Consider the following 25,909-nt stretch of genomic DNA (forward strand, 5'->3'; position numbering starts at 1 on the left):
GGACCCTGGCGCCAGCCCCTGAGTGGGCAGGTCCCTCTGGGAGCCTCAGCGCCTCATCTCCAAGTGGGATGTTAGGCGGATTAAGTGTTTACATATTATTAAGTCTTTACAAAGCACCTGCCATGTACAAAATGACATTTAACTGTTTGCTGTTATTATACCTGTAATTTTATATTTTCGTTTTTCCCAGTTCTGTTCTTTTGACTGTAATACCAGAGGAAACTTGAGTACTTTTTAACCACAGTATTTAGTGTAAGATAGATCAACCCTATTGTATTTTGCATTAAAGACTTCAGAATTTTATTTAAGCCATCAATTTGCAGCTCTGAAGATGGAAACTAATTTTTTTTATTTGCCAAACACAGACCACTTGGAAGCTTTCCACCTGCACTCCCGGCTGTGATGTCACTCTTGAGAGGTGCTGGCTGCCAGGCTTTTTGGCTCTTTCCTGCCTTCGACCCTTTCTAGTTGCTTCTTAAATCCGTGATGAGTACTGTGTATTAGTGTCAAGGTTCCCTCAAGCAGAATTAATTGTTTTCTTTTGAGAAGCTTAGAAAGCTCCTTAGACATGGTCTTGTCTGTTCCCTCACCCTCCGTGGGAGGGACAGAAGAGGGGCATGGCTGCACGATGGGGCAGCAGTCCCAGGGAAATGGGTCTCTCTTGTCCTGACCGTCAGTCCCAGCTGAACCAACACGAGACCCAGCTTCTGTAAATCAGGTGCCTGTGTGCACAGCTGTATTTTGTTAAGCGTGATACGAAATGAGAAAGTAGAACAGTGCTTTGAAATTCTGTGCTTGTGTCATCTTTTAATGTATTAACCTCAAAAGAACTATTTTTTCATGTCAGCTAACTGTATACAAATGGTACCAATTACCTGCCCTATTGATGGCAACTGGCTTTGCTATTTGGGGACTTTCTGTTAACAGGGGTTTGGAATGAAGGTGGTGCCTTATTAATTTGAAGGTGGGAAGAGGGTAAGCCCTAAGGAGTACAGTCTTAGAGATAAAGGGCCAGTGGGACCTGAGGTCACCTTCTGAGCCCGTGCATGTCACACAGTGGCAGAGAGGCCCGGTAATTTGGATTTGCTTGAGGTCACCGAGTTTGTGAGAGTGAGAGCCACAGCCGGCCCTTCCCCTGCATGGTGAAGGGGACCATAAGGGGAGAGGATGCTTGAGGTTAATGTCACTTGAGTGGCCAAGGCCTGGGGCATTTTATGTTGGCCCTTATATATAGAAAAGCTGGGTTTTCTGGAGAACAAGGGAAAGGTTCTGTCAAGTCACTCTGGTAAGTAGAGCTAATGTCCATGAAACCACAATCATGGCAAACTTGCGGGAATTCTTCCCCTGCCCTGGTATCAGGCACAAAGGTTGGGCTCTTCTCTGACTTCTCATGGGAAGTGTCCACAGCCCTTGTCCTGGGGCTTGCATGATAAATATTTGGTGAGTGAGCGTATGAAGGAAAGATGAGAACCAGACAGGTTCACTCCGAATACTGACAGGTAGTTTATGCGGGGGGAGGGGGGGCTGGACAAACATATTGATTTATACTTCTCTGAACTGTGGTTTTTGACCTCAGCCAGACTTTTCCTTCTTTTTTCTCCTTTGTTCAACCAATATTTAAGTGGCTTCTTTGTGCCAGGCAGTGCCTGACGTGAGTCATGCAGACACGTGGGGTTAGGCCCCATGGCGCAGGGAGGCATGGGGACAGATGAGCATGTCGGTTCTCGGGGGGCTGGGGAGGCCCATGGGGAATAAGATGTGGGTGAGGACCAGGGACTGTCGGACTCCTCTGTAAGCTGCGGCTGACGGAGGCCTCTCTGCGGGTCTGCAGTTTGAGTTGGGACTGAGGTTAAGGAGGCAAGAACATTCTAAGTAGAAGGGATGTCGCGGGAAAGTCCACGATGTAGACAGAAGCTGGAGGTGCCTGACCAGCGTCCAGCATCATCATGGTTGGGAGAATGTGGCCTGAGAGGATGTTGGGGACTGCCACCGGCCTTTGCTGGCTGGGGACCGTCTCCCCAGTGCAGTGCGGATCCGACAGTGTTTCAAGCGAGGGAGGATGTTTAAGTTGTGTGTGAAGGCTTTAGGAACCTCGAGAACACTCCGCTGAGGGAGAGCAGCCAGTCTCAGTGGACCACAGGCTGTATGATTCTATTTATGAGAAATGTGCAGAATCTGTTCAGGGGAACAGGGAGGCAAGTCCACAGAGATGGAGAGTGGATCAGCGAGCGGTTGGTGGGGTTCAGGGGAAGTGGGTTGGGGAGCGACTGCTAATGGGGACAGGGTTTCACGGGGGGGGGAGGGGATGTGTTAAAAATGTTCTCCAATTGGTTGTGGTTAGGTGGCACAGCTGTCCCCAGGTTAGCAGCTGTTGCGACCTCTCCCCACCCTGTGTTGGGTGCCCCCCCCACTTGAGGAGCAGCTGTTAATGGCAGATTCTTGCCATCAAACCTAAAAATCTCCCTGGCCCACACCAGGGTCACACTCTTCTTTTATAATCCTGGGAAATCGCTTTCTGTCCTGACTCTGCCTTTTATTGGCTGTGACTTCAGGCCAGTTACTTAAAAGCTCCCTTAGCCCCAATTTATTTATTTATTTTAAGACTTTTTATTTTATTTTCACACATACTTAAATAATACCTGCTCTGTACCTGGCAGTGTTTGTAACCATGTTAAGAATATTGACTCATTTACACGTATTAACATGTTTAACCATCCAGCTAACCGTTACCGTGAGGAAGGTACTGAGACCCCCTCCACTTTGTAGATGAGGCCCAGAGAGGTTCAGTAATTTGCAGGTGATCACACAGCTGGGAGGCAACAGAGGTGAATCCAGGCCACCTGGCTGCAGAGGCCACACTGTTTCTCCCGGCCTGTAAACTGGGCTTATAGCTCTTTCTTACTTAGTTTCCAGTCCTTTGATGTTCAGTTACTTGAACAGTAACTATAAATTATCCCCTTTCCACAGTGCTCTGCATGGTGTCTGAAATGTAGTAAGTACTCAGCATTTAAAGGTCTGCAAATAAATGGACTCAGTTATTTTCCCCTCCACTTCTTCACTGACCACCACCGAGGCCGGCAGGGATTGGGTACCCAGTTGAGGTCTGGGTCCTGTCTTTTTACTGATGGTCTCTGAGCTGTGCTTCCTTCATCAGTAAAGTGGAGACAATATGTGATTATCTGGACAGCATCTTCCCTGGGGTCACTATACGGACCCATGAGCCCTCGTGTGTGCAGGTGCCCAGTAAGCCATGCAGTGCCCCGGTCAGTGCAGGGGCTTACGGTTGTATGTGGCCCAGCAGTTTGTACCATGCACTGTGAAATGATGTTGGCAGTGTAGGGAGACGGCTGGATGGACAGTTTTCCCGTGCAATTCCCGATACCTCAGGTGGAGAGGAGGTGATGGATGAATTGTGTGCTCACCTCCCTGCAGTGGAACTTCGCACCAGCCAGCACTGGCACCTAACCAACGGCTTCAGGCTTGCTGCCGTGGCCACACGGGGTTCATCTGCTGAGCTGGTTCTCTCCCGTACTATAAACTTAAACTCGCTGTGCATGCAGGGAACTCCGTAGTTAATTTTACCCTTGGTTCAGCACGAGCATGCCAGTGACAATAGCTGCGCCAGTGTTTGGTTTTTAGACCAAATCTAATTTATAGTTTGGCAAAACAAGCCTGGCTAGAGGGGGCAAAAAGTACAACTTACTGGGTAAAGTGCATTCCCTTCTTCTGTTTCACATGTGGCTCCTTCCTCACCCCCCACCCACTTTGGTCCAAGTATTACAAAATTGGATACAATGGTTTGGTTACTGAATTACAACAAACGACCTTGGAAAGTATTTATTTCTTTTATCCCTGGGTACTGTGGTATGCTGGATGTTCATCTCCAGAATTTTGTTTTTGTTTTTAGAATCTCTCATTTTGTATTTTTTAAAAAAACATCTGCTGGGAGATGAAGGTGTATGTGTGTACACTTGTGTACACACCCACACCCACACACTTTCACACATAGACGTCAACGTTGTATTTCTTCCCCGCCCTCACAATTATCTTTTGTTTGTCATACATTTGCGTCTGAGGTGGGAGCGAGGGACGAGGACTCGGAGCGGAACACTGAGGCTGCCGTTCCCTTCTGAATTCTGATGGTCTCTTTAGTGCAGTGTTTTTCAACTTTTATTTCACGGCACACGTGCATCTGTAGTTAGACTTCCAGGGCACACAAATTATGTTGGTTAAAAACAAGAGTAAAAAAAAGAATATACTTACTGTGCTTGGAACTGCTTTCAAAAATGATGTAATTAATGATCTTTAAAAATTTTCACGGGACACCTAAGGTCAGGCGTCCTCAAACTACGGCCTGCGGGCCACATGTGGCCTGCCAAGGACATTTATCCGGCCCGCTGTGTGTTTTTGCTGCCACTGCCTGTCCTGCTTAGCAGTTGACTCGTCCTGGGGCCCGCAGTCTGGCCTGAGGGACAGTGAACTGGCCCCCTGTTTAAAAAGTTTGCAGACCCCTGAAGGTCTTATGGCACACTGGCTGAAAAATCACGGCCGTAGCCCATTAGCTCTTCTGTGGACTTAGGATTAGCAGTTCTTTCTTAATGAAGTGCCCTTCTCTGTTCTGGGCACTTCTCCCTCCATGACCAGACTTTGCTCAGCAGCTTGGGGTTCTAGGAGGGGCAAGCTGGGTCCCTTTCACAGGGGGTGGCACAGGGTGGGCATGGGAGGCCTACAACTCAGAAGCCAGAGTTTCCTGGCTAACGGTTTCAGCTGGGATGTGTTATGTAACCCATTCAGAAGCCTCAGTCCATCTGGCTGTTGTTTTCTGGGTAACTTGAATCCTTGAGCTAAGGTAATCCTTCTGTTGTTTGCTTCCTTAAATTATCCTGGCATGGATATCTGCTAGTTCCAGGTTTTATTTATGTGATGTATCTTCTCCTGATGTAGGGAACCCCAAATCATGGTGGTTTCTTGGTTACATGTTCCGACGTCTTTGGAGTGACCGGGGTCAGAGAGGACATTGGTTACTAGCAGGAAAGTTGAGTTGGCTTGAGGAACAGGCCTGTGCTCTAGGACTGACCCGCCTTCCACTCCCGTGTTTGCCTTTTGTAAGAAATTTAAGCCACGGATTTGTTGCTACATTTTCAGTAGTTCTTCTGTGACACATAGACTAGCTTTGCCCAAATGGTTAAAAGTCCAAACTGCTATTTTGTCTTCAGCATTACAGGTTTTTCGGCTGGGTGCCCTACAAAGTGGTCCCTTGTCCTCACAATCATTTGCCCCGTTCCATCGACAAGCTGAACAGAGCCTTTTGGTTCTTAATTGGGCTTCCCAGGATTGGCCTTGGCTGGGTCTCTATTATGTGCTTGGATTTCACGTGGCCTCTGCTTCTAAGGGAGCAGCTCCAGCAATGGGCTTCATGTGTGCTCGCAGCTCTGCTCAGGTAGAAAGCTATCTCACAGACGTTTTTCTCAAGACCAAGTTCATTCATTTGCTGGTTATTTTTTTAGCTCTGCTGATGTTTGGGATTTAAGTTTCCAGGCTGTGTTTCCTTTTTCGTAAGGAAAGGTAACTTGTGCAGCCCAGACATCTGTGGAAGCATGAGACGCCCTGGAGGCTCCTAATCCAGCTTTCAGACATGCTGTTCAGCCCTAGTACCTTTTCTTCAAATTAAATTTAACCACAAGCCTGAAGAATGGCTGATAAAATCAGAGCTGCAATTAGTAGTGTGTGTGGGTGTCAGTTCTAATCGAAGCCAGCTAATCCCCAGATGAGGGGCCTAAGAACCAGAACTAAGTGGTTTAGCCAGTGTTACCCAGGTTGAATGAGGAGTAACAGCCCCAGGAAGAAATCGAGTTCATTAGACAGAAAGCAGATTAGCAGCTGCCAGGGCCAGGAGCTGTGGGGAGGAGCAGACAGCAGAGGGGCACAGGGAATGTTTCTAGGGTGATAGAAATGTATCCATCACAGTTGTGCTGTGGCTACATGACTGTATATATCTGTCAAAACTCATTGAATTACACATGAGAAATTAAATAATTTTATTGTGTATAAATTATTCCTCAAAAAAAAAAAAAAAAAACTGACCAAAAGAAAATACTAAAGTGGATGAAAAGTTGTAAGAGGTCTCTCCGAACACATGTGGGTCTTTCATTGGTCTGCAGGCCTTTTCTGTAAAGGGCCAGATAGTAAATATTTTAGGCTTCGTGGGCCATACAGTCTCTGTCAACTACTGAACTCTGCTGTCGTAGCACAAAGGCAGCCAGAGACAATATGTCAAACCAAGGAGTCATGGCCGCGTGCCAATAAAGCTTTACTTATGGAAACAGGCAGCAGCTGGATTTGGTCTGCAAGCTGTATTTGCCAACATGCGACTAAGACTTTTGTTCACTTTGGAGAAACTCAGTGAAATGGGCATTGCCTATGTCCTCACCAGGAGGATGAGTGGTGTAGGGTGGAGGGACTACAGGGGGGTTGGCAGGTGCTTGGGAAACAGTGCTGAGCTGATAGGCTGGGGCTTTGGCTTAGATGGCATGAGGGAGGATGAACGAGGAGGAGGAAGGGACTGATCGTGGAGCCTGCTCCTGATTGGCGTAGATACCTGGTCAAGAGTAAGTTCAGCAGGGACAGGGAACACGAGTGGGGGGACACAGTGAAGGGATGCTCAGCAGGGACTACTGACAGGACTTGAAGGCTGGTCTTTGAGAATGAAGACTGTGGAGGAGAAGAGGAAGATTCTGCATTTGAGGTGTAGACAACTCTGCAACCCCCAGGGGCACTGGCCAGAAGAAAGTCCACAGGAGGGCAGGAGGCTTGCTGACGAGTTCAGGTTCCCTGTGCTGAGTGTTAGACTAGAGAGCACACTTTGGCATCCGTCGTGGTAGAGACCTGCCGTCTGCAGACTTTCCATCACGCTCTTCTGGAAGTAAGTAATTTGTGAGCTCACACCATCGCCAAGTAGACAGTTATCTACAAGTGCCATACACATTCTACTATACTAGCATGTGTATTACAATATGTAACTAAATAAAGATAAAAAAGAACAAAACCAAAAAATACAATGTATAACATAAGAAATAGACATCTTCAAAAGATAGGGTAAAGATTTTTAAATATTTTGACAATCACAAGGCAGGTAATATATCTTCATTAACGTTAGGGGATGTGACACTGTATTTTAAGTAATTCTTGATGTAATCATCATTGATTAGAAATATGAATTGGACCTTTTTTTTGAGACAGAGTCTCACTCCATTGCCCAGTCTGAAATTCAGTGACGTCATCCTAGTTAGCCTCAAACTCCTGGGCTCAGGTGATCCTCCTATTTCAGCCTCCCAAGTAGCTGGGAATCTGGGTGTGTATGCCACCATACTGAGTTATTTTTTTCTGTTTTTGGTAGAGACGGGGTCTTGCTTTTGCTGAGGCTGGTCTCATACTCCTGACCTCAGGTGATCCTCCCGGCTTGGCCATCCAGAGTGCTAGCATTATAGGTGTGAGCCATGGCACCTGCCCTCAACTGTACCAGTTTTGATAGTTTAGGCTTACATATTATTTATTCCTCAGTGTGTAGTTTATATTGCAAGAATCTTTTTAGGACTTTGTCTATGTTATGAGATCTAGTCGAGTTAGTAGTAGATAATAAACTGCATTACAGTATAATAGACTGAAAGTGAGTTCTTTTGGGTTGTAGCCACCTTCCCGTTCTTGGTGTCGGGGGCATCTTTGGTGCCTTATCACGCATGGTACACAAGACGTCTGTCATAGTGAGAGTGCCAGGGTCAGCTGGATATTAGTAAAGGTCAGGCTCTCTTTTTTACATTTACATAGTAAAGCTCTTGTATTTTCTTCTCAGGTCTAGTAGAAAACTCTGTCCTTACTTCCCTGTAGGCCACTGGTTTAGACTTGGGTTAAGTCCTTGCTACTTAAAAAGACTTTTCAGAGAAGAAAACAGATGATTCAAGGATAAAAGTAGGTATTTCAAGCATTTAAGAGACAGCGGTAGGGGTGAATCAATGAAGGATCAGAGGAGAAATGGTTGCAGACGCGTCAGAAGAGCAGGAGGGAGGTGAGGGGGCAGGCGAGGGAGGAGAAGGTTGGAAATGCAGGAATCAGTGAGGACACATTTAGGGCCTCGAGAAAATGGGGGGGGGTGTTGGGTTTGAAAATGTAAAATGAGGGATTTGGAATGGGAGGAGAAAACTATCTTAATTTGCCCTGGAATATGTAGAAGAGTTCATGTGAGTAGAGGAAGAACCCCAGTGTCCGAAAGTCTTGGGCTAGGTGGGGTAGAGGGTGTAGGGGACTCAAGTCAAGCAGTGCAGGTAGGACATAGATGGTTTGACCAAGTGGAGACAGGCTTTAGGCTGTGCTTAGTGCCCGGCTGTCCTCAGGCGTCCACTGGGCTGCCGCGGCACTTCTGTTTGTGATTTAGGAAGATGGAGTAAAGGTGTGATGGTTAGATTATGGAATCACAGCTTAGTCCCATAGGTTCTTTGCTACTTAAAGCAATGAGGAGGGGGCAGGAAGGCCAAATAGAGGCAGCTTTCACCGGAAGCTCCTGTCCTGAAGGAGAAAAGTCGGACTGCAGTGAACTTGGAGAAGTCAAAGTTGGGGAGTTGAACACAAGGAGAAGTCAACAAGGTGCACATTTCCTTAAAGCAGTAACCACAGTGCCCAAACATAGAGGGAAAGAGAGTGGAGAGTGAGCTCTGCCTGCTGTAGTCCCCCGAGCTGTGAGCAGAAGTGGACCCTCGGCCGGGGAAGGGAGGTCCGTGGCTGCAGCTTCTACCTTTGAAGCCAACACCGAGTATTCTGACGGGTGAGATGAGGAGGTTGTTCCGACAGCCTACAGGCTTCTGAGGAAATTGGGTCATTTCATGTCCAGAGGGAGGAGCCTCCATCAGAGGTCAAGGCTACCTCTGACAGGTGGCCCTTGGGCCTCCCCTGCTCCCTTTCCCAGAAATTCTGCTTAGGGTTCTTTTTGTTTGTCTTTGAGACAGTCTCAGTCAGTCTAGAGTGCAGTGGCACAGTCATAGCTCACTGTTGCCTCAGACTCTTTGGGCTCAAGTGATCCTCCTACCTCCACCTTCTGAGTAGCTGGGAGTACAGGTGTGTGCCATCATGTGGCTTTTTCTTTTTTTAAGAGACAGGGTCTTGCTGTGTTGTCCAGGCTGGTCTTAAACTGCTAGGCTTAAAAGATCCTCCCACTTTACCTCCCCAAAACACTGAGATTACTGGTGTGAGCTACACCCAGTTTGCTTAGAGTTTTAACTTGGTGGGAAAGTCAGTTGATCAGGTGCCCGTTCAACCAGGCAATAAGAATTCATCAATTCTGCAAGTTACCTCTGTGTTTCAAACATGGTATGATTGCCTCAACTTAAATTGCTGTATGTAAATCAGCTTTACCAGACAGTTTTTAAGTTAAGCTCTACGGACATCAACAAAACAGGAGTGGCAAAAGAAAGGCACTTGAAAATGGTAGAACTGAGTGGCTCGTCTCATGAAAGGGCATGTAGAGGTTCTCCCAGTCCACCACCTTTCTGAATTTTGGCCTGTTCTGAAACCAGGCTCCTCATCACATTATGCTCACATGGAAACCAAAGGTAGAGGTTCTCCCAGTGCACCACCTTTCTGAATTTTGGCCTGCTCTGAAACCAGGCTCCTCATCACATGCTTGCATGGAAACCAAACGTAGAGGTTCTCCCAGTCCACCACCTTTCTGAATTTTGGCCTGCTCTGAAACCAGGCTCCTCATCACATGCTCGCATGGAAACCAAACGTAGAGATTCTCCCAGTCCACCACCATTCTGAATTTTGGCCTGCTCTGAAACCAGGCTCCTCATCACATGCTCGCATGGAAACCAAATATGGTGGAACCTCCACAGTTGAGCATCTCCCGCATTGACCACCTCCTTAAGTTGACCTAATTTTCAGAGACTGGACGTGCACCTGTGTACGTGTCAGCACAGCAGGCCCAGTTCCTTGTGCTGACCACCTCTGTGTGTTGACCAGTTTGTTACAGCCCCTTGGGTGGTCAACTTACAGAGGTTCTGCTGAATATCAAGCTTCAGTGTGAAAGCTGACTTTATATTTTTAGCAACCCTTCATGTCTGGAGGGAGCTCTGACCTACTGTGTGGGTGTCAGTGAGTTGAGGAAGCTGAAGAGCTTTGATGTCAAGTCTTTATCATTTAGTATTTTTCAAAGTGTTGGGAATTCTGAGACTATCATGATTAGGTGTAAATGTCCCACCTAAGACTTCTTTCTTCTGGTTCACATAATAAAACGCTGACCTGCTCCTCTGCCCTCATCCCCTGTGTGTTGCAGGTCTGTCCGTGTAGAGGGCCTACCCTGTGCTGGCTGGTGGAAGTTAGGTGCATTTGTTGGTGCAACTTCCATAAAGTTGGTGGAAGTTAGGTGCGTTTGTTGGTACATCCTTTGCATTCTCTGCAAAGAACACAGTCCACTCAAATCCTGTTGGAGCATGTCTTCCGCATCCTCTGTCACTTGTGACTCTTACAAGTCTTGAGTGAGATGAGCCTGTGTAAGCATTATCTAAACTTACTTCTGAATCAAAGCATTTTTTTAAAAAAGCTCCCCAAACAGAAAACCCAACTGGTTAGAGCATGTTTTAATGGTAAGAGTAGTCGATGGGAGACTACTCAGGAGTGCTCGGACCTGAAGCATCACACCTTCTACGGATCGGGACCTGCCAAGTGGGGACCACAGCCACGGAGGGAGGGTCTGCGTGACACTGACACTCACCTCATGATGACTGCCTGCTTCCTGGGCCCCGTTAATGATCTGATTTTAGTCTTGGGCAGAGAATAGGAAGAGAAAAGCCCTAGATTTTTTGCACTGGGGCATTTACTGTCACTTCTCATCATCATGTACATAATCCTGTCCACATTTGCGGAAGATTAATTAATAAAAATGAATTCTTAGTATAATACAAGGCAAATATTTCATCGAAGAGTGACATTAAGAGGTTTGGAGTTTTCTTTAGTTTCTGATATTTCTCTTTATGTAGAAATGACTTCCTTTAATCTTGAAACATTGAAACTTGCTGCAAATACATGTAACCGATACAATAGTCTATAGTTTATCTTAGTTATCTTTGTATGTGAAAATAAAAGCAGGTGGCTTTTGTGCATTGGTGTGACATTAATATACATGGGGCTCTTTCTTCTTGCATCCATTTGTCTATTCTACAAATATTTATTGAGCACCAGCAATATTTTGTCTATATCCAGGTAGAGTAAGCAGTGAACATATATTCTGATGGCAATCATGAAGTATTTTTTGGTGAAACTAATGATTATTGGCCCCAAAACTTGGGAACACTTTCTGGGGAAGGTAATAACATGGGCTGTTGAGATTTTCTCTCTGATTAACTCTGTTCCAGAGGGGGCCACCTAAACATTTGGGAGTCTCTGTGACTCTTTAGCAACTTTTATTCCGAACACTTGGAAAGTCGAGGACCTAAGTTGGCCCTTGCTTGGGAGGATTGCCTGAGGCCAAGTTTGAGTCCAGCCTGGGCAACATAGCCAGACTCCATGTCAGGAAAGAAAAAGAAAATAAAATTGAGGACGTGAATAAATCATGTTTTCTGTTTAACAAAATTCATGGAGTATTATGTGCGCCGTGGTGTTTTAAGCTCTTCATAAATATTAACATCTTAATTTCATTCCATCCTTTGTAGTGGGCAGTAGGAGCCTTCTCATTTTCCAAAGGAGGGAACTGAATAACTTGCCCCAGGTTAGCCAATTAGTAAGGACTCAAAGCTCTCACCACTGCCCTGTCACTTTCTCCATCTGAGGGGGGTGATTGGGTTTTCCTTCCTTGCCTTGGCCTTTCTTTGAAAGCTTAAGATTATTATCTACAGCCGGGTTTAGCGTCGCTACAGGAAGTGGGGGGCCCCTGGCATGTGGCGCCCACTCTGTGAGATCCTCGTAATTCTTTCACATTTCATTATGCATTCTGTTTAAGCTGTGTAAGTGGAATGTGTTTAATTTTACTTAATTATGTGTTTCTCTTGGTCCTGCTAGACAGTCTGTAAATTCCTTGAAGCAAGAAACTGGAAAATAGATACGTTGGACAAATAAGTAATAGAGTATGGTTTGTTGCAAATTCTAAAGCTATTAGATCTGTTCACTCAGAATGGAGGGTCCCCCCTCCTCTGTAGGACTGCGTAATAGTTTAATTTAGCTGTTTATGAATGTTTAATTGTGTCCTAAACAATAGGACAATTGAACAATAGGTCAGAATGCATTGGTGGAGTAATAAAGCCCTGGGGGCGATACTATTTAAAACCCAGCATGTCCAGTGTATGGGCACCTCGGCACGAATGTCTTTCAGCCGCAATACATTTTGTTCTTACCTAGGTAGCAATTGGATGTTTCTATGTAATAATTCTCCTACATCTCGGGGAACTTCTGATTATTTGAGGATACAGTGCTTCCATCCCCCCGAATCCTCAGGAGGTTTGGGTCTGTTTCAGGGAAATGCTCTTCTGTATTCTCAATTCTCATCCCCCCTCATTTGCTGCCAGGACCCTGTCTAGAACCTGCCCCATCCCGACCATTTCAACCTTTGTTCCCGGGCCCCAAATAGTTCCTTAATGTTCTAACGCTGCTTCTGAAGTCCTGTTACTTTGGCAAATTAGAAGAGAAATAATCTGGCCTCATCTTTGTTTCTTCTTATCATCCTGGATGATGTTTGACGCACGTCCATTGCGTATGTCACCCTCACTTTGATTTTAGCGGGCTGATTTATTCTGCACATGAAGTGCACCTGAGTCTTTCAGGTTTATGCTTGCAGTTTGAGCAGGGAGCTTGCTTAGCACAGTAAACATCAGCCTCGTTTATTTTGTTTAAGGAAGAGTTTATCACATGTAGACGAATAAGAAATAAAATGTTACTATGTTTATAGTGGTTTGCCAGGGCTGCCGTAATAAAGGATCGCAGACTGGGGGGCTGACACAACACCGATTTATTTTACCACGATTTTGGAGGCTGGACGTGTGAGATCAAGGTGCCAGCAGGGTTGGTTTCTTCCGCAGCCTCCGTCCTTGGCTGTCGATGGCTGTGTTGTCTCTGGGTTTTCACATGGCTGTCCCTGCGTGTGTATCTGTGTCTCCATCTCCTCTCTGATGAGGACACGAGTTATGGATTGATAACTCAGTCTGTGGATTGACAACTCAATCCATGGATTGACACCACCACTCAAATGGTATCATTTTAACTTGATCACTTCTTTAAAAACCCTCTCTTGAAATGTGTTCTGAGGTTAGAACTTCAACATGTGAATTCTGGAAGGACACAGTTTGCCCGTATGTTTTTTCCCCCTTTGTTTTGAGATAGGGTATCACTCTTGCTTCCCCGACTGGAGTGCAGTGGTGTGATCATAGGTCACTACAACTTCAAACTCCTGGGTTGAAGTGAGTCTCCTGCCTCAGCCTCCTGAGGAGCTGGGACTTTAGGCATGTGCCACCGTGTTCAACTTTAAAATAATTTTTGTGGACACAGGGGTTTTGCCATGTTGCCCAGGCTGGTTTCTTGAACTCCTGGCCTCAAGCAGTCCTCCTGCCTCAGCCTCCCAAAGTGCTGGGATTACAGGCATGAGCCACCCATCTAGCCTGGAATGGGGTTTACATATATAACACAGTTTTCTTAAACTTTTGTGAAAAAATTAAGATAAAAATTCTTTTGGAAACTTAAGATGGACTAGGGAAGATATAGCATTCTGAAAGAAAGAGAAATGTAGGCTCTCGTGGTAATCTGGCTTAGAACTGGCTACGGGTAAATTTTAGTACTGATTTAGGGTAAATTTTACCATAATTCATCTTTTGTCTGTACTTTGCCAATATTTTGTAGTCAGGGAAATCTGAAGTTCCTTTTAAGTGTCTCTAAGATTCTGTGATTCTATTTTAATAACTATTTTATAATTTGACCTGACTGCTGATTTTAGGAAGATGTCTGGAGAAAAATTTTTATAATCCTGTATTATAATCTCCTATTTACCAAATGGAACCTACAAGAATGCAGCTTGATTTGAATCCAAGCTCTTTTCTTCTGAATCAAGCTGAAGAAAATGACTTAAAAATCTTTCCCTTGACATCTTACCAGCTGCGTGGTCTGGGACAGTTACATACTAGCTATGTAATCATGTACCCTCCATGAGACTTAGTTTCATTACCTATAAAGTGGGAACAGAATGGTTTACAGACTGTCCTCCAGTCTTCACCCTGGTCCCTGTTGCCTGCTGCAGAAAGTCGTGACCCCTGCTGACCTGCCTGGCTTTCACTGCTGGCCAGACTCACATGCCACAGAGGTCACTTGTGGCTGGAGGCTGTCAGAGGAGGAGCTGGGTTTAGATCCATGTCCCCAATCTCTCTTGCTGGGTGACAGAAACCCCTCTGCTAGACAGATGTCATTTCAGGGGATGGATTGGCTCCAAGTGGTTGCCATCGGAAATGACATTTTTTCTTCCTACTTCTTCCTGTATTTGATAACCTCACATGGTTATCAGAAAACTGTTCTTCTGATATCTTATCAGGAGGCCAATGGTGAAAGTTTATGGAGAAGAGATATTTTAGCTTCACACATCAGTTTTTAAGATCCATGGACTTTAGCATTGCTAAAAATACATGTTGGACCTTGTGCCTACTTTTTTAGCCCAGCAAAATACCCACGTGACACCCCTTTTGCAGGGGTTAGGTAAATATTTGTGTGTGTGCAAATGTGTTTTTGCATTGCAGGGTGGGCAGCAGCAGGCCTTCCATAGACTTTTCTAGTTAAATGAAGTGTTTCCTTGTGTTGGGATCAAATTTATGTAGACCTAGTCTTTTAAACTAAGGTGACTTTTGTAGTTAGGCTTGAATAGCTGAGTTGATTGAGGGTGAAATTTTATATCAGTAAAACTATTAAAACAAGTTGATCAGAGAATTCCTTGTATAGAAATAAAGATTTGTAAGAAATTTTTCAAATACAAACCCCAAATACCAACAGTGGTACCAGAGAAAGGCAATGTTAAGTAGGTTAGCTTATGGAAATTTTTCCAGATGAAATACTGTGGCCAAAAATGTTTTAATACTCATATATAATGACTAAGTGGGTAATCTTTATTTCTCTCTATAATGATTTGTTCTTAGAAAACTGGTCAGAGTAATGATTGCCAGCATTCCCAAGGAAGGTTCTATTCTATGACTACCCTTTGGGAAGGAAGGAAGAGTTTTCAATCTTTTTGTGACCATACATCAAAGAAGATTTTGATTGGTTCTGCTTGAGTCACATGATCATAGCTAAACCCATGACTGGCTGTTGTATAGAGCTTTGTGAGCTGCCTGGTCATGAACCAATCACTGTAGCAAAGCAACTTGATTGGCAGGTCCCGTACCTGGGGTGGAAGGGGTGATTTCCCAAAGAAAGCACTGTTTGCATCTAGTACAGCTAACTAGCATTTTTCAGCCAGCTGGGGGTTAGTGTTGATTTCCTTAGTTTATGGGGAGTGAGAGATAACTATCATTGACTTGTGCTGGATTCATTTGAGAGTTTTTAGCTGGATGTTTAAAACCTGTTTGAGAGAAGTAGTTAAGCCAAAGGGGCCCATCAAGTGGAATATGCATTTTATAGGTAACCAAATAGTGGGAGCATGATGGATGAGTGATTGCTGAGATTGATTTCAGTGTGGGCAATTTTCTGGCTGAAGGAACAAAATGACAATAATGGCCTTTCTGGTTGCTTTCGGTAGGGTTAGATGACTGCCTGCAACAGTATGTCCACAAGTTTGAGCGAGAGAAGATCAATGGCGAGCAGCTGCTGCAGATTTCCCATCAGGATCTGGAGGAGCTGGGGGTCACACGGATCGGACACCAGGAGCTTGTGTTGGAGGCTGTCGATCTTCTCTGTGCACTGGTTAGTTCAGGAAAAGGTGATCCGTACTGTGATGACAGTCTTCGGAACAATCTTCTCTTAAATCCTCATTGTTCTGTGTATGTTTTAGCATATCATCACTTTCTTAATGACCTGTTGAAGTAAAGCATGAGTTGAAAATGATATAAGAAGGGAAAAAATAAATTATTTCCTAGATTAAGGGTTGGTGAACCATGGCCTGCAGGTTAAACCTGGCCCACTGTCTGTTTTTGTAAATAAAGTTTTATTGGCACACAGCCATACCATTCATTTGTATGTTATCTGTGGCTGCTTTCATGCTATACTGACAGAGTTGAGTAGTCGTGACAGAGGCCAGGTGGTCCCCCAAAGCCTAAGAAAGCCTATAGAAAATCATCTGTATTAGTCTTAATATTTGTTATAAAGAACAAAAAGATGGAAATACTCCTGAATGAAAATGTCATCTTCTAAGTTGAAATAAGAAATGAGTTCTTATTTTCATGCCTGTTTTTGTTACTTACCATAAAAAGCATTTGAGTTTCACAGATATTTGTGGTATTTAAATAACTCATGTTTGGGTTTGACATGGTCAACCTAAAAAATGGTAGCAAAAATGGGGGGAAAAGGTGAACTTCATTACATTCTGCAGATGATTGAGCTTTGGCCATGGTACGAGTTGAGTTCAATCCTGCTGGGTCCTAGTGCTGACATCACACCAGTGACTGCATGGGTGGCTTCAACTGTGGGCTCAAAACACCTGTAAGGGCAGTTAGTTTATAAACTGACTGGCATGGCTCGCATGCTAAAGATGCCGCTAACTGAACTGTCAGGATTTGGACAAACTCCACAGCATTCAGGCTGGGTTGGTAATGCTCTGAACCCGAGCCAGGGCGATATACAATTACATCACTGAGAATGGTGGGAAAGAATGTGCTCCTGATTATTTTGCCATTCTGGTCTGCGTTCTGTTGATTATATAACACTTGCCGCATTGTGCGTATTCTTCTTCTTAAAATGGACAGGGCCTTGTCTGCTCTCTGAGATGCACTGCTCTGTTTAGGAAAGTAATGGGGAAATTATTTGTGGTTGATAAATGAGCTGCCGCAAGGGAGACGCTCTGGCCAAGTGCTCTGAGCACTGGTCTGGAAAGCAGGAATTTGCATTCTAATCCTGGCCCTGCCACATGCTGCTACTCCCAGTGTGACCTCTGGGGAAACCCTGGTGTCTGTTTTTCCCATCTGTGCAGGAACACTCACCTTAGATGCAGCCTTAGATGCATGTTGAATGATCTGCGCTGCTGAGAAGATTTCACAGCGTCCTGTTTGTTATTAAAACTGTATATTTTTTGTATGGTTAAACATGTTTGAGTTTACTTTTATGACACTTTCCAGGAACACGGTTTTCTGGTCTTTTCTGCTGGATGGTCTGCAGATTTGCATTGTCTCTTTCCCTTTGCAGTAAAACTTTCAGGACAGATAAATCCGCAGCGTCAGAGGGGAGGAGGAAGGCAACTGGGTGAGGCCAGGGTGATGATAAACACAGCCGCTGCCTCTGGGCGTTCGCTTGGTTTTTTCCTCTTCCTTACCTCTTAAACATTAAAAAAAAAAAAAAATGAATAAAACTGGACAGATGCCAGAACCCAAAGCTGTGTGTTACCTCCTACAATTTCCTTCTAATTTCCTTTGCAGACCCCTCTGTGACCTCAGACTCACTCTGGACCTGCTTTGTGTAGGACTGTGCTGGGCAGGGGATCACTCGGGGGCTCCCAAATGCATGTGGTTTTTCTGGGCTGGGGAGGGTTTTAGTGAAGTTTTGCTGAAGCATCTTTAGTCTTGATGTAGTCTCCTTTTTAGGTATTCTTGCTGTAATTCATGTACTAATTATACTGTATCTATTTATATACCATATTTATCTGTGGATATATAAACTGGTGATACCTTTTGCTTTGACTGGGCCACCCCCTGGGCAGTTCGTGTGTGAGTGCAGTTGGCCCTGGGGTGGTCAAAGAGGCTTTTGTAAACTTAGTTCAGTGGATGTTGATTTTGTGATAGACAGGAAATGAATAGAATTAGAAGTAAAGCGGGGGGGGGGGGACAAAACTGCTGGAAAGTTTCAGAGCAAAGAGCAGGGTAGATAGAAGGGTTTAGAGCTAAGAGAGGAAACAGCGAAACAGCTATTGATGGAGATTTGTAACTTTGTGAGCAGTGGCTCACGAATAGCTGATCTTGGTTAGAGAGCCAGGAGAGAAGCCACCTGCTGTGAACATGGAGCTTGGCTGGCAGCAGCAGCTTAGGAGAGTGACATGTGTCATGAGGTGGGACCAGGGCCACTCCCAGGGCTGAATGAGAATCTGTACCTAAGTTTTCTCCCTCTTATCTGGGGAAGGTGCCTGAGACAGATGAGAGAGCTGCTCCTTCTGGTAGGGTAGCTGTTAGCTAGTGTGACTATTTAAATGAAAATCAATTAAAGTGAAATAAAATTCAGTTCCTCAATTGCATTAGCTACATTTTAAGTGTTCAATAGCTACATGTGGCTAGTGGCTACCATATTTGGCAGCACAAAGACATTTTTATCATTGAAGAAAGTTCTACTGGGCAGACTGGTTGAGAGTAACCAAGTATGACTATAACCTGTGTTCTTTGCCAAATCAGTGAGGCCCCAGTTTACTGACAACCGAGGCAGCGGTGGGGGTGGTGGTGGGTGAGGGAAGCTGTGTTTTTAAGGTTGAAGAAGGCTGAGAAATGAACACAGTTGGAACTGATTCAGTGTGAAGTGATGCTACCTAAGTGTGTGGTTAAAGGAAATACCTCTATCGCTTCTCCGCCTTTTGGCTAAGATCAAGTGTAAAGGCAATACCTCTAATGGGCCTACGTGACCAGAGCACTTCTGTACAGGGGTACCACCCGGGGATGTTTGTTGTTCCTCATCTACCCAATGGCATAGCCTTTAAAAATGTTACTTCTTTTTATGAAAAGAATTCAGGCAGGAAGGGGAATCTTTGCTAGCAATTTGTATTTAACTTGATTTTGCTTATGAACTTATTTAAATGCCTTTAGGAAAACTGTCAGGTGTATTTGTCAGCCTGTCACTTAACTGACCCAGGTCACTAAGATGCTTTGACTGTGTGTCTCTGGCTCCCTTCGATCATGAACAGAACTTGTGGGAAGGGAGGTGAAGATAGAGAGGTTATATAAGGTTTGTTCGTAGTAAAAACGTGTATAATTTTAAGGGACCCAGGAAAGTGAGAATCTGGTCTCTCCCGTCCAGTGTACGACCTGTGGCTTCTTTAGCCAGGGCAGGAAGGGAATCCCTGAAGGCTAATTCTGAAGGAAGTGATGTCTCAGTGGAAGGGTTTTAACATATGATTAATAGATTTTCAGAGACTCACTTGGATACTTAATTTGTATCTTTTTGATGAATTACCTTAAAGCAATTCCTACAGGAGACAGGTTTTAGGGAAAAGACTGGTGAAAATAATTAGTCTGGCCTGAGAAATTATTCATTTCCCTTGTTTGTAGGGTACTTAAGTCAATAATCCTTTCCTGATTTTGTTTCTACAGTAGGGGCTCTTTGGAGCTAATATAATCAGTTTCTTGTTCTCTCCTTATTGTGGAAAGGGGTTGAAGGGGAAGGAACTTTTCTTCCTAATTTTCCTCCTTCCTTCTTTTAAAACTTGCATCCTGTTTTAGCTGTACCCATCCATCATTTTAGTCCCATTCGTTGTTTTGGGAAAAAAGGAAAATCGGGGCAAACTGAGTGGAAAATGAAGAGAGCCTCTTAAAGGAAGCCACCCTTCTCCCTTTAATATTAAAAGTGGTAGGTTTGTAGAAGATTGAGCTTTAGAGTTTTTTGCAGCAATAAAATGCATGTAACCCTCTTTGAGTTCAAGAAGTGAGTGTTGGGTATAGTATGAAAGTCCCATGTCTTTTATGATGACATTGATTATTGAAAGCTGACTTGCCTGTTTTTCGTGCTGAACCCTTGATAGAAGTTGGCAGGCTACTTGTTGGAGGGGAGGGGACATTTCCCATTAATAGAAGTCATAGGTCCTTCAGAACAAGCTGTCATGGGGGCTCTTTTTTCCATTCAGTTTTAAGTCTTTGATTCTTTGAATTGAAAAAGCCATAATGAAAAACTTTTTATTTTTGTCTTTTCTACTGAAGGCCAATACCATTTTTAGTCTCTAGAAAATGCCATCTAAAAGAATGAATATAAGATTTGGACTTAAAATACAGAACACGCCTATTTTGATATCTACAGTTTTTTCCAAAGCTTTTCGAAGGCAGCTTTCAATTAATTCCATCACCTAACTTCTTTCAGCATTTCTATCTGCATATTTTTAAAATTATTTTTTACTAGGAAGCAACATAAATATAAACTTCTAATGAAATCTATTTAAATGAGAATTATGTTCATTAAAACCTTTTGTGGTGATTAACTTATCACTGTTCATCTTGCAAAAAAAAAAATTCTCACAAACTTTCCAAGTATATTCGTCATTTGTGTATCTTGATTTTGAATCATGGCCTGCCCGTCTCCGACCCAGATGGTGGGAGGGCCGAAGCCAGTGGAAAGAAGCAGGGAACATGCAGAGGAGACGGAGCAGGTCGGGAAGTAGTATGTTTTGGGGAGTTAAGCAGCTTGTTGCTTTGTGCTGGGTCCAGGATCTGGGCCAGTTTTCTTTATTCTTGTCACTCGTGCATTTTGTTTTCTGCCTTTCTTGGGCAAAGTGTGGGAGGGGAATGCAAAGCCTGGGGACCCAAAGCTGGTGCCCTGGAGGTGGGTTGCCTTGATCAGAATTCCCAAACCACCACTGCTTAGCTGTGTGAGTTTGGAGAATTTCTTCATTGCTCTTCTGCCTCAGTTTCCTCTGTAAATAGAGATAATAACATTTCCACTGTCATGGGCTGTTTCCCTGAGATGTAATACACATCAGACAGGCCTGTTCCTGGCATAAAGTATTCAATAATGCTAGTCAGTATATTAGTCTGACTTTTTAAATGGTTCTAGATTCTTGTTTTGAACACTATGGAGACGGTATAATGCACCTCCAGACATACCTCCACATTTGTTGAAATGATAAAACCATGGGGGACGTGGACACGTGGGTCACAGTGTCATCTCAGGTGTGTGTTACCTCCTGATGTTCGTTCTTCCTCTGAAGGGAACCGAAGACAATATCATCCTGTGAAATGAATTTTTTTTTAAAAAGCGCCCAAGTAAGTTGAACACTGTTCAAAAAAACACAGTTTTCAAGCTCCAGAGGGGGGAATTGCATTTTAGTGAATGGGTGTTTAGTTAGTGCTGCTGTGTTTCTGTGTGAGTCTCGTCTGATGTGAGTTCCTCTGTCCCATGACTATACTGGGGTCTGCATGCAGCAGTGAGCAGTATGCACAGACCCTGCTGGCTGGCACCTGCCGTCCCAGTGAACACAGTGATTCAGGTAGGGGCTGATTCACCCCGGAGGATACGTGGCAATGCCAGAGATGCTTTTGGTTGTCACAGCTGGGCAGGGGACACTAATGACATTGGATGATGTAGAGGCCAGAGGTTCTGCTCAACATCCTGCAATGCCTTAGAACCCCTGTCCCCACAACAGAGATTCTCTGGCCCCAAGTGTCAGTAGGGCTGAGGTTGAGAAACTCAGGTGTGGATTAAGTGGCTGGGGCAGGCTTGCAGAGCAGGGGCATCTGAGCCAGGACTTGAAGAATGAGAATGAGCCATCCATGCCAAGCCTCGAGGGAAGAGCATTTTGGGAAGAGGAACTAGCAGGGAGGCTCAGAGCAGGCTGTGTGGTGAGCAGAGAGAGGGCCAATGTGGTCAGAGAGGGCACAGTGGCTGCGGGCAGGTGAGGCAGGATGTTGGGGTGGTTGTAGGAGTTACCCAGGTTACTCAGTGGGCTTTTGAGTTATTATGAGAATTTGGACATTGTGGATGGTTTTGAATTTTTCCCTTTGATTTTATTTTGCATAGAATTATGGCCTTGAAACTGATAATATGAAGAACTTGGTTCTGAAGCTGCGAGCTTCTTCCCACAATTTACAGAATTATATAAGTAGCCGGCGGAAAAATCCAGCTTACGATGGGAACACTTCCCATAAGCCCCCCAACGAGTTCCTGACATCCGTAGTGGAGCTCATCGGTGCTGCTAAGGCTTTGCTGGCGTGGCTGGACCGGTGAGTTGTGGATGGTCTTTTGTTTACTCTGTTATAGAATAGGGCCCGAGATGCATGGAAAACTGTTCGAAGAAAATGTTCGACTTCTCCATTGAAAATAAAACTTAGATCAGCAGGATACAGAATCCTTGGATGAAAATCATTTTTTTTTAAAGAAAATTAAAGACAGATAACCACCCTCCTCTGGTTTGAAAAGTTTCAGTGAAATTGAAATATTTATAGTCTTAATAGGAGGTTTTAATATTTAACGAACTGTAATGACACCTCTATAGATAGAATTTAGTAAGAATATAGAATATATAGAATATTGGAACAGTACCGTCAACGGGCTCCATATAATAGATGGACGTAGAACCCTGTACCCAACAATTGAAGAATACACATTCCTCTCAGGCATGTATAGATCACTTATGAAAATGAATCGTGTATTATAAAGCAAGGCAAAAATGCAAGTCCCAATAAATTCCAAAGAAGTAATGTCCAAAAAAAATTTAAAAAAGAAAATGAACGATTGTCCCTTTCCTGTCATTTTTATGGAACCTGAGGACTCCTGGATCAGGGGTAGATTTTTGGATTCTTTTTCAAGTTGCTGAAGGAGTTAATGTCAGGAACGAGTTAACCTCAGCTTAGAGAAAAGCGAAAGGTCGTGTTTAACTGAGATTAAACATTGATGGTTGAGTATTTGATTGGTGTGAAGTCTGTTAGTGGACTTCCGAAGGGATGTTCACTCTCCTGGATCATTTTCGATGTGTTTTTACCTAGTACGTCTCCTTTTCTATTCAGATTTGTGTTGTATGTGTTAATTGAGAAGAAACAATTATATAACAGATAATTTAAACTAGCCCACGGGGTAGCTCTGCTTGTCAGTGAACAGAGCCTTGTGGGATCCCAGTGGGTCCTCTCTACCTTGTTTAAAATGAGATTATTGTTACTTCCTAGGGCTCCATTTACAGGGATCACTGATTTCTCAGTAACGAAGAACAAAATCATTCAGCTGTGCTTGGACCTGACCACTACAGTCCAGAAGGTCAGTAGTACATTATTATATATTGTTATCACTTTCTAAAATTCTTCTTGCTTTTTCTTCAAAGGATTTTCATGCAGGTACGACGTACCATTCTCTCTTCCCCTTTTTGTTCTCCTCAGAGTTGGAGAGAGATGAAAGGCTTTAAAGTTAGATTCATTGTACAGATGGTTTCTGTGAAAAAACGACCAGTGGCCTTTGAATCAAAGATTGCTTTCTTTTGTTTTAATATAATTGAGCAGACAAGTGCTCTAAAATGTTTGAGCACTTAATTTTTGTTTTAATAGAATTCTAGGCTGGGTGTGGCAGCTCACACCTTTAATCATAGAACCAAGGTGGAAAGATTGCTTGAGATCAGGGGTTCAAGACCAACCTGGGCAACATAGTGAGACTCTGTATCTACAAAATTTTTTAAAAAATTAGCTGAATATGGGCACATTCCTGTAGTCCCAGCTACTCAGGAGGCTGAGGCGGGAGGATTGCTTGAGCCCAGGATTTTAAAGTTTCAGTGAACTAAGTTTGCACCACTGCACTCCAGCCTATCTCAAAAGAAGAAAAAAAAAAAAAAGAAATTCTGGAGTAACTATATTGCACTTATCTTTGTGCTGAAGACTTTACTGTAATCTGCTTCTTAACTTTCTTCTCATTTTGACCTCTGGTTATTTGATTTACCTGTCAAGATGGGCTGGGTTATAAGGAGAATAACAAATAAGCCCCCAGCCCCAGCAGTTTCTTCCTTTTACTCCTTGATTATTTATATCTAAATGGGTCAGTGGGAGTGGGGCGGCCTGCTCGGATTCTCCCTGCTTCAGGACATAGGTGACAGAACCACTGGTATCTCATGTCGCTTGTCCCCAGGGCAGACAGACAAAGAGCCTTAAAGGTTCCCACACTGGTAGATGTTACAGTTTGGAAGAGACGCATGTCAGTTTTACTCACCGCTCACTGGCCAGACCTGTGAATCTTAGTAAGGGCCGGGAAAGTTACACATCAGTCTCTAACTTATCTGGTTCCTGTGAGCATGACTTTTTAAATAATTTCTTTATTAAAGAAGTTGGACCATCAGCTCTGAGGACCCTCTTCGGTCCTGTTAGTCATCAACAGATACTTGTAAAATATTTTTGAGTTGAATCGAGGCTACAAAATGTAAGGAAGAGCTTGTGTTTTCATGTCCCACGTGGTTCTGAAATTCTGTGATTTCACATTTGTTTCCGCTGCTGATTTGGTAAAGTAAAAAGAACATCCTTCCCTTGATCCTGACCATGCCGGACAGAGGTACAGTTCTGAAAAGCCGAGTGTTTTCTGTCTGTTTTTGGAACATGAATTGTGAACGTTAGCTTTACACATGACAGTCGTTTGAGATCTAGTCCTGAGCAGCCACTGGGCTTGAGGCTACGATCTTGGAGGCTCAGAGCAGCTAGTGTGGGTCCGTGGTTTGCTCTGTACTTGGGGCATGTAAAGTAACTGACATATGGAGTCTGATTCAGTGGTGCTGCGTTAGTCATGTAGCCCTGGAGGCCTGGCGTGTTAGGGAAGGGATTCCCCTGATATGCGCCTTGACCGCTGGTTTTCTTCCCACCTCCCTTATTCTTAACATTCCGCCTTCTTTTTTTTTTTTTTTTTTTGAGAGATAGGGTCTCACTGTTGCTCTGACTGGTCTCCAACCCCTGAGCTGAGGCCATCTACCCCCCCTGCCCCCCTGGGGTCTCCAAAAGTGCTAGGATTACAGGCGTGAGTCACCACACCCGGCCTCTATTTTGATTTTTAATGGAGGTTACTTCCAGTCAATTAAATGTGTAAGAATTAAATGTTACAATTAGCGAATGGGAAAGTTAAGCCCTTAGATACATTTGTGTTTTGTATGAAGAACCCTAGACTAGTGACTGATTCAGAAGGCTTACTGTAGGGGAGGGAGAGGAGAGAGAGGGATGAAGTCAAAGGCAGAGGTCATCTTATTTGTTTCACAGGGTGGATCTGCTTTGTCTAGGCAAGTTGGTGTAGCTTCATAGGTATTTGGACGGTATGTCAATATAGTTTTATTTAGCACTTACTCTGTGTCTCTTGCTATTCTGGGATACCAAAATGAATAACAGGCAGTCTCTGACCTCACAGAGTTCAAAGTCAATGGGGGAAGAGAATATGGAAAGGTAAATAGCAAAATTATATATATTAGAGAGTGAGAATGTTACAACATGGTTACATAGGACGGATGGAGAGGGGAATACAATTTGAGATACGTGGCTTGGAGTAGCCTCTGTGCGAAGGTGGTTTTTAATAATTCCCCCAGTATATTCTGTGCTGTCTGGTCAGGATGGGCTGTGCCACACCCGAGTGGCACTTTTCCTTACAATCATAGAGGTGTTGACACTATGAACAGTCTCCATGTAGGAGGTACTCCTAACCTGGTCACACCAGAAGGTACTTGCTAAGAGTCCTTGTGCCACCTGCCTCTGCTTACCAGGGCCTTAAGACGCCTGGCACCTACCTGATGGAGATTTTTAAATTTGTGTTTAAATGAATGAGGTAATGCTTTTGACAAATCAGTTGATGAGAATCTGCCTTTTATCAGAAGAAATTTAACCCAAATTCAGGGGACACAAGAGGTGTCGTTTTCATTTATTTGTTTTTATTTTCCCTGTGGTACTCTTCGTGGGAATTTAGTAGTTAAGAGCACATTCTTTATGAAGGGATAGCTATAGATTTAAATCCTACCTTTGCCATTAATTACCATTACTCCTACCTCTGCTGTCAATTTAGACCTTGGACAAATCACTTAAAATGGGTGGACCTCAATTTTTCCCATCTGCAAAATGAGAACAATAAT

The 25,909-nt window shown here is 44.0% G+C and overlaps 1 protein-coding gene across 2 annotated transcripts in view; it reads left to right on the forward strand.

Moving 5' to 3' along the window:
* Positions 1 to 25,909, forward strand: part of CNKSR3 (CNKSR family member 3) — a 90,921-nt gene that overhangs the window by 37,190 nt on the left and 27,822 nt on the right. For both annotated transcript variants that reach the window (XM_012810117.2, XM_012810118.2), the window contains exons 2-4: positions 15,746 to 15,909; positions 21,859 to 22,061; positions 23,001 to 23,088. In XM_012810117.2, the coding sequence (XP_012665571.1) occupies positions 15,746 to 15,909; positions 21,859 to 22,061; positions 23,001 to 23,088 (455 nt within the window). The remainder of the gene's footprint in view (positions 1 to 15,745; positions 15,910 to 21,858; positions 22,062 to 23,000; positions 23,089 to 25,909) is intronic.

This window comes from Otolemur garnettii, unplaced genomic scaffold, assembly GCF_000181295.1.
Source record: "Otolemur garnettii isolate 467f Iridium unplaced genomic scaffold, OtoGar3 scaffold00126, whole genome shotgun sequence".
NCBI classification, from domain to species: domain Eukaryota; kingdom Metazoa; phylum Chordata; class Mammalia; order Primates; family Galagidae; genus Otolemur; species Otolemur garnettii.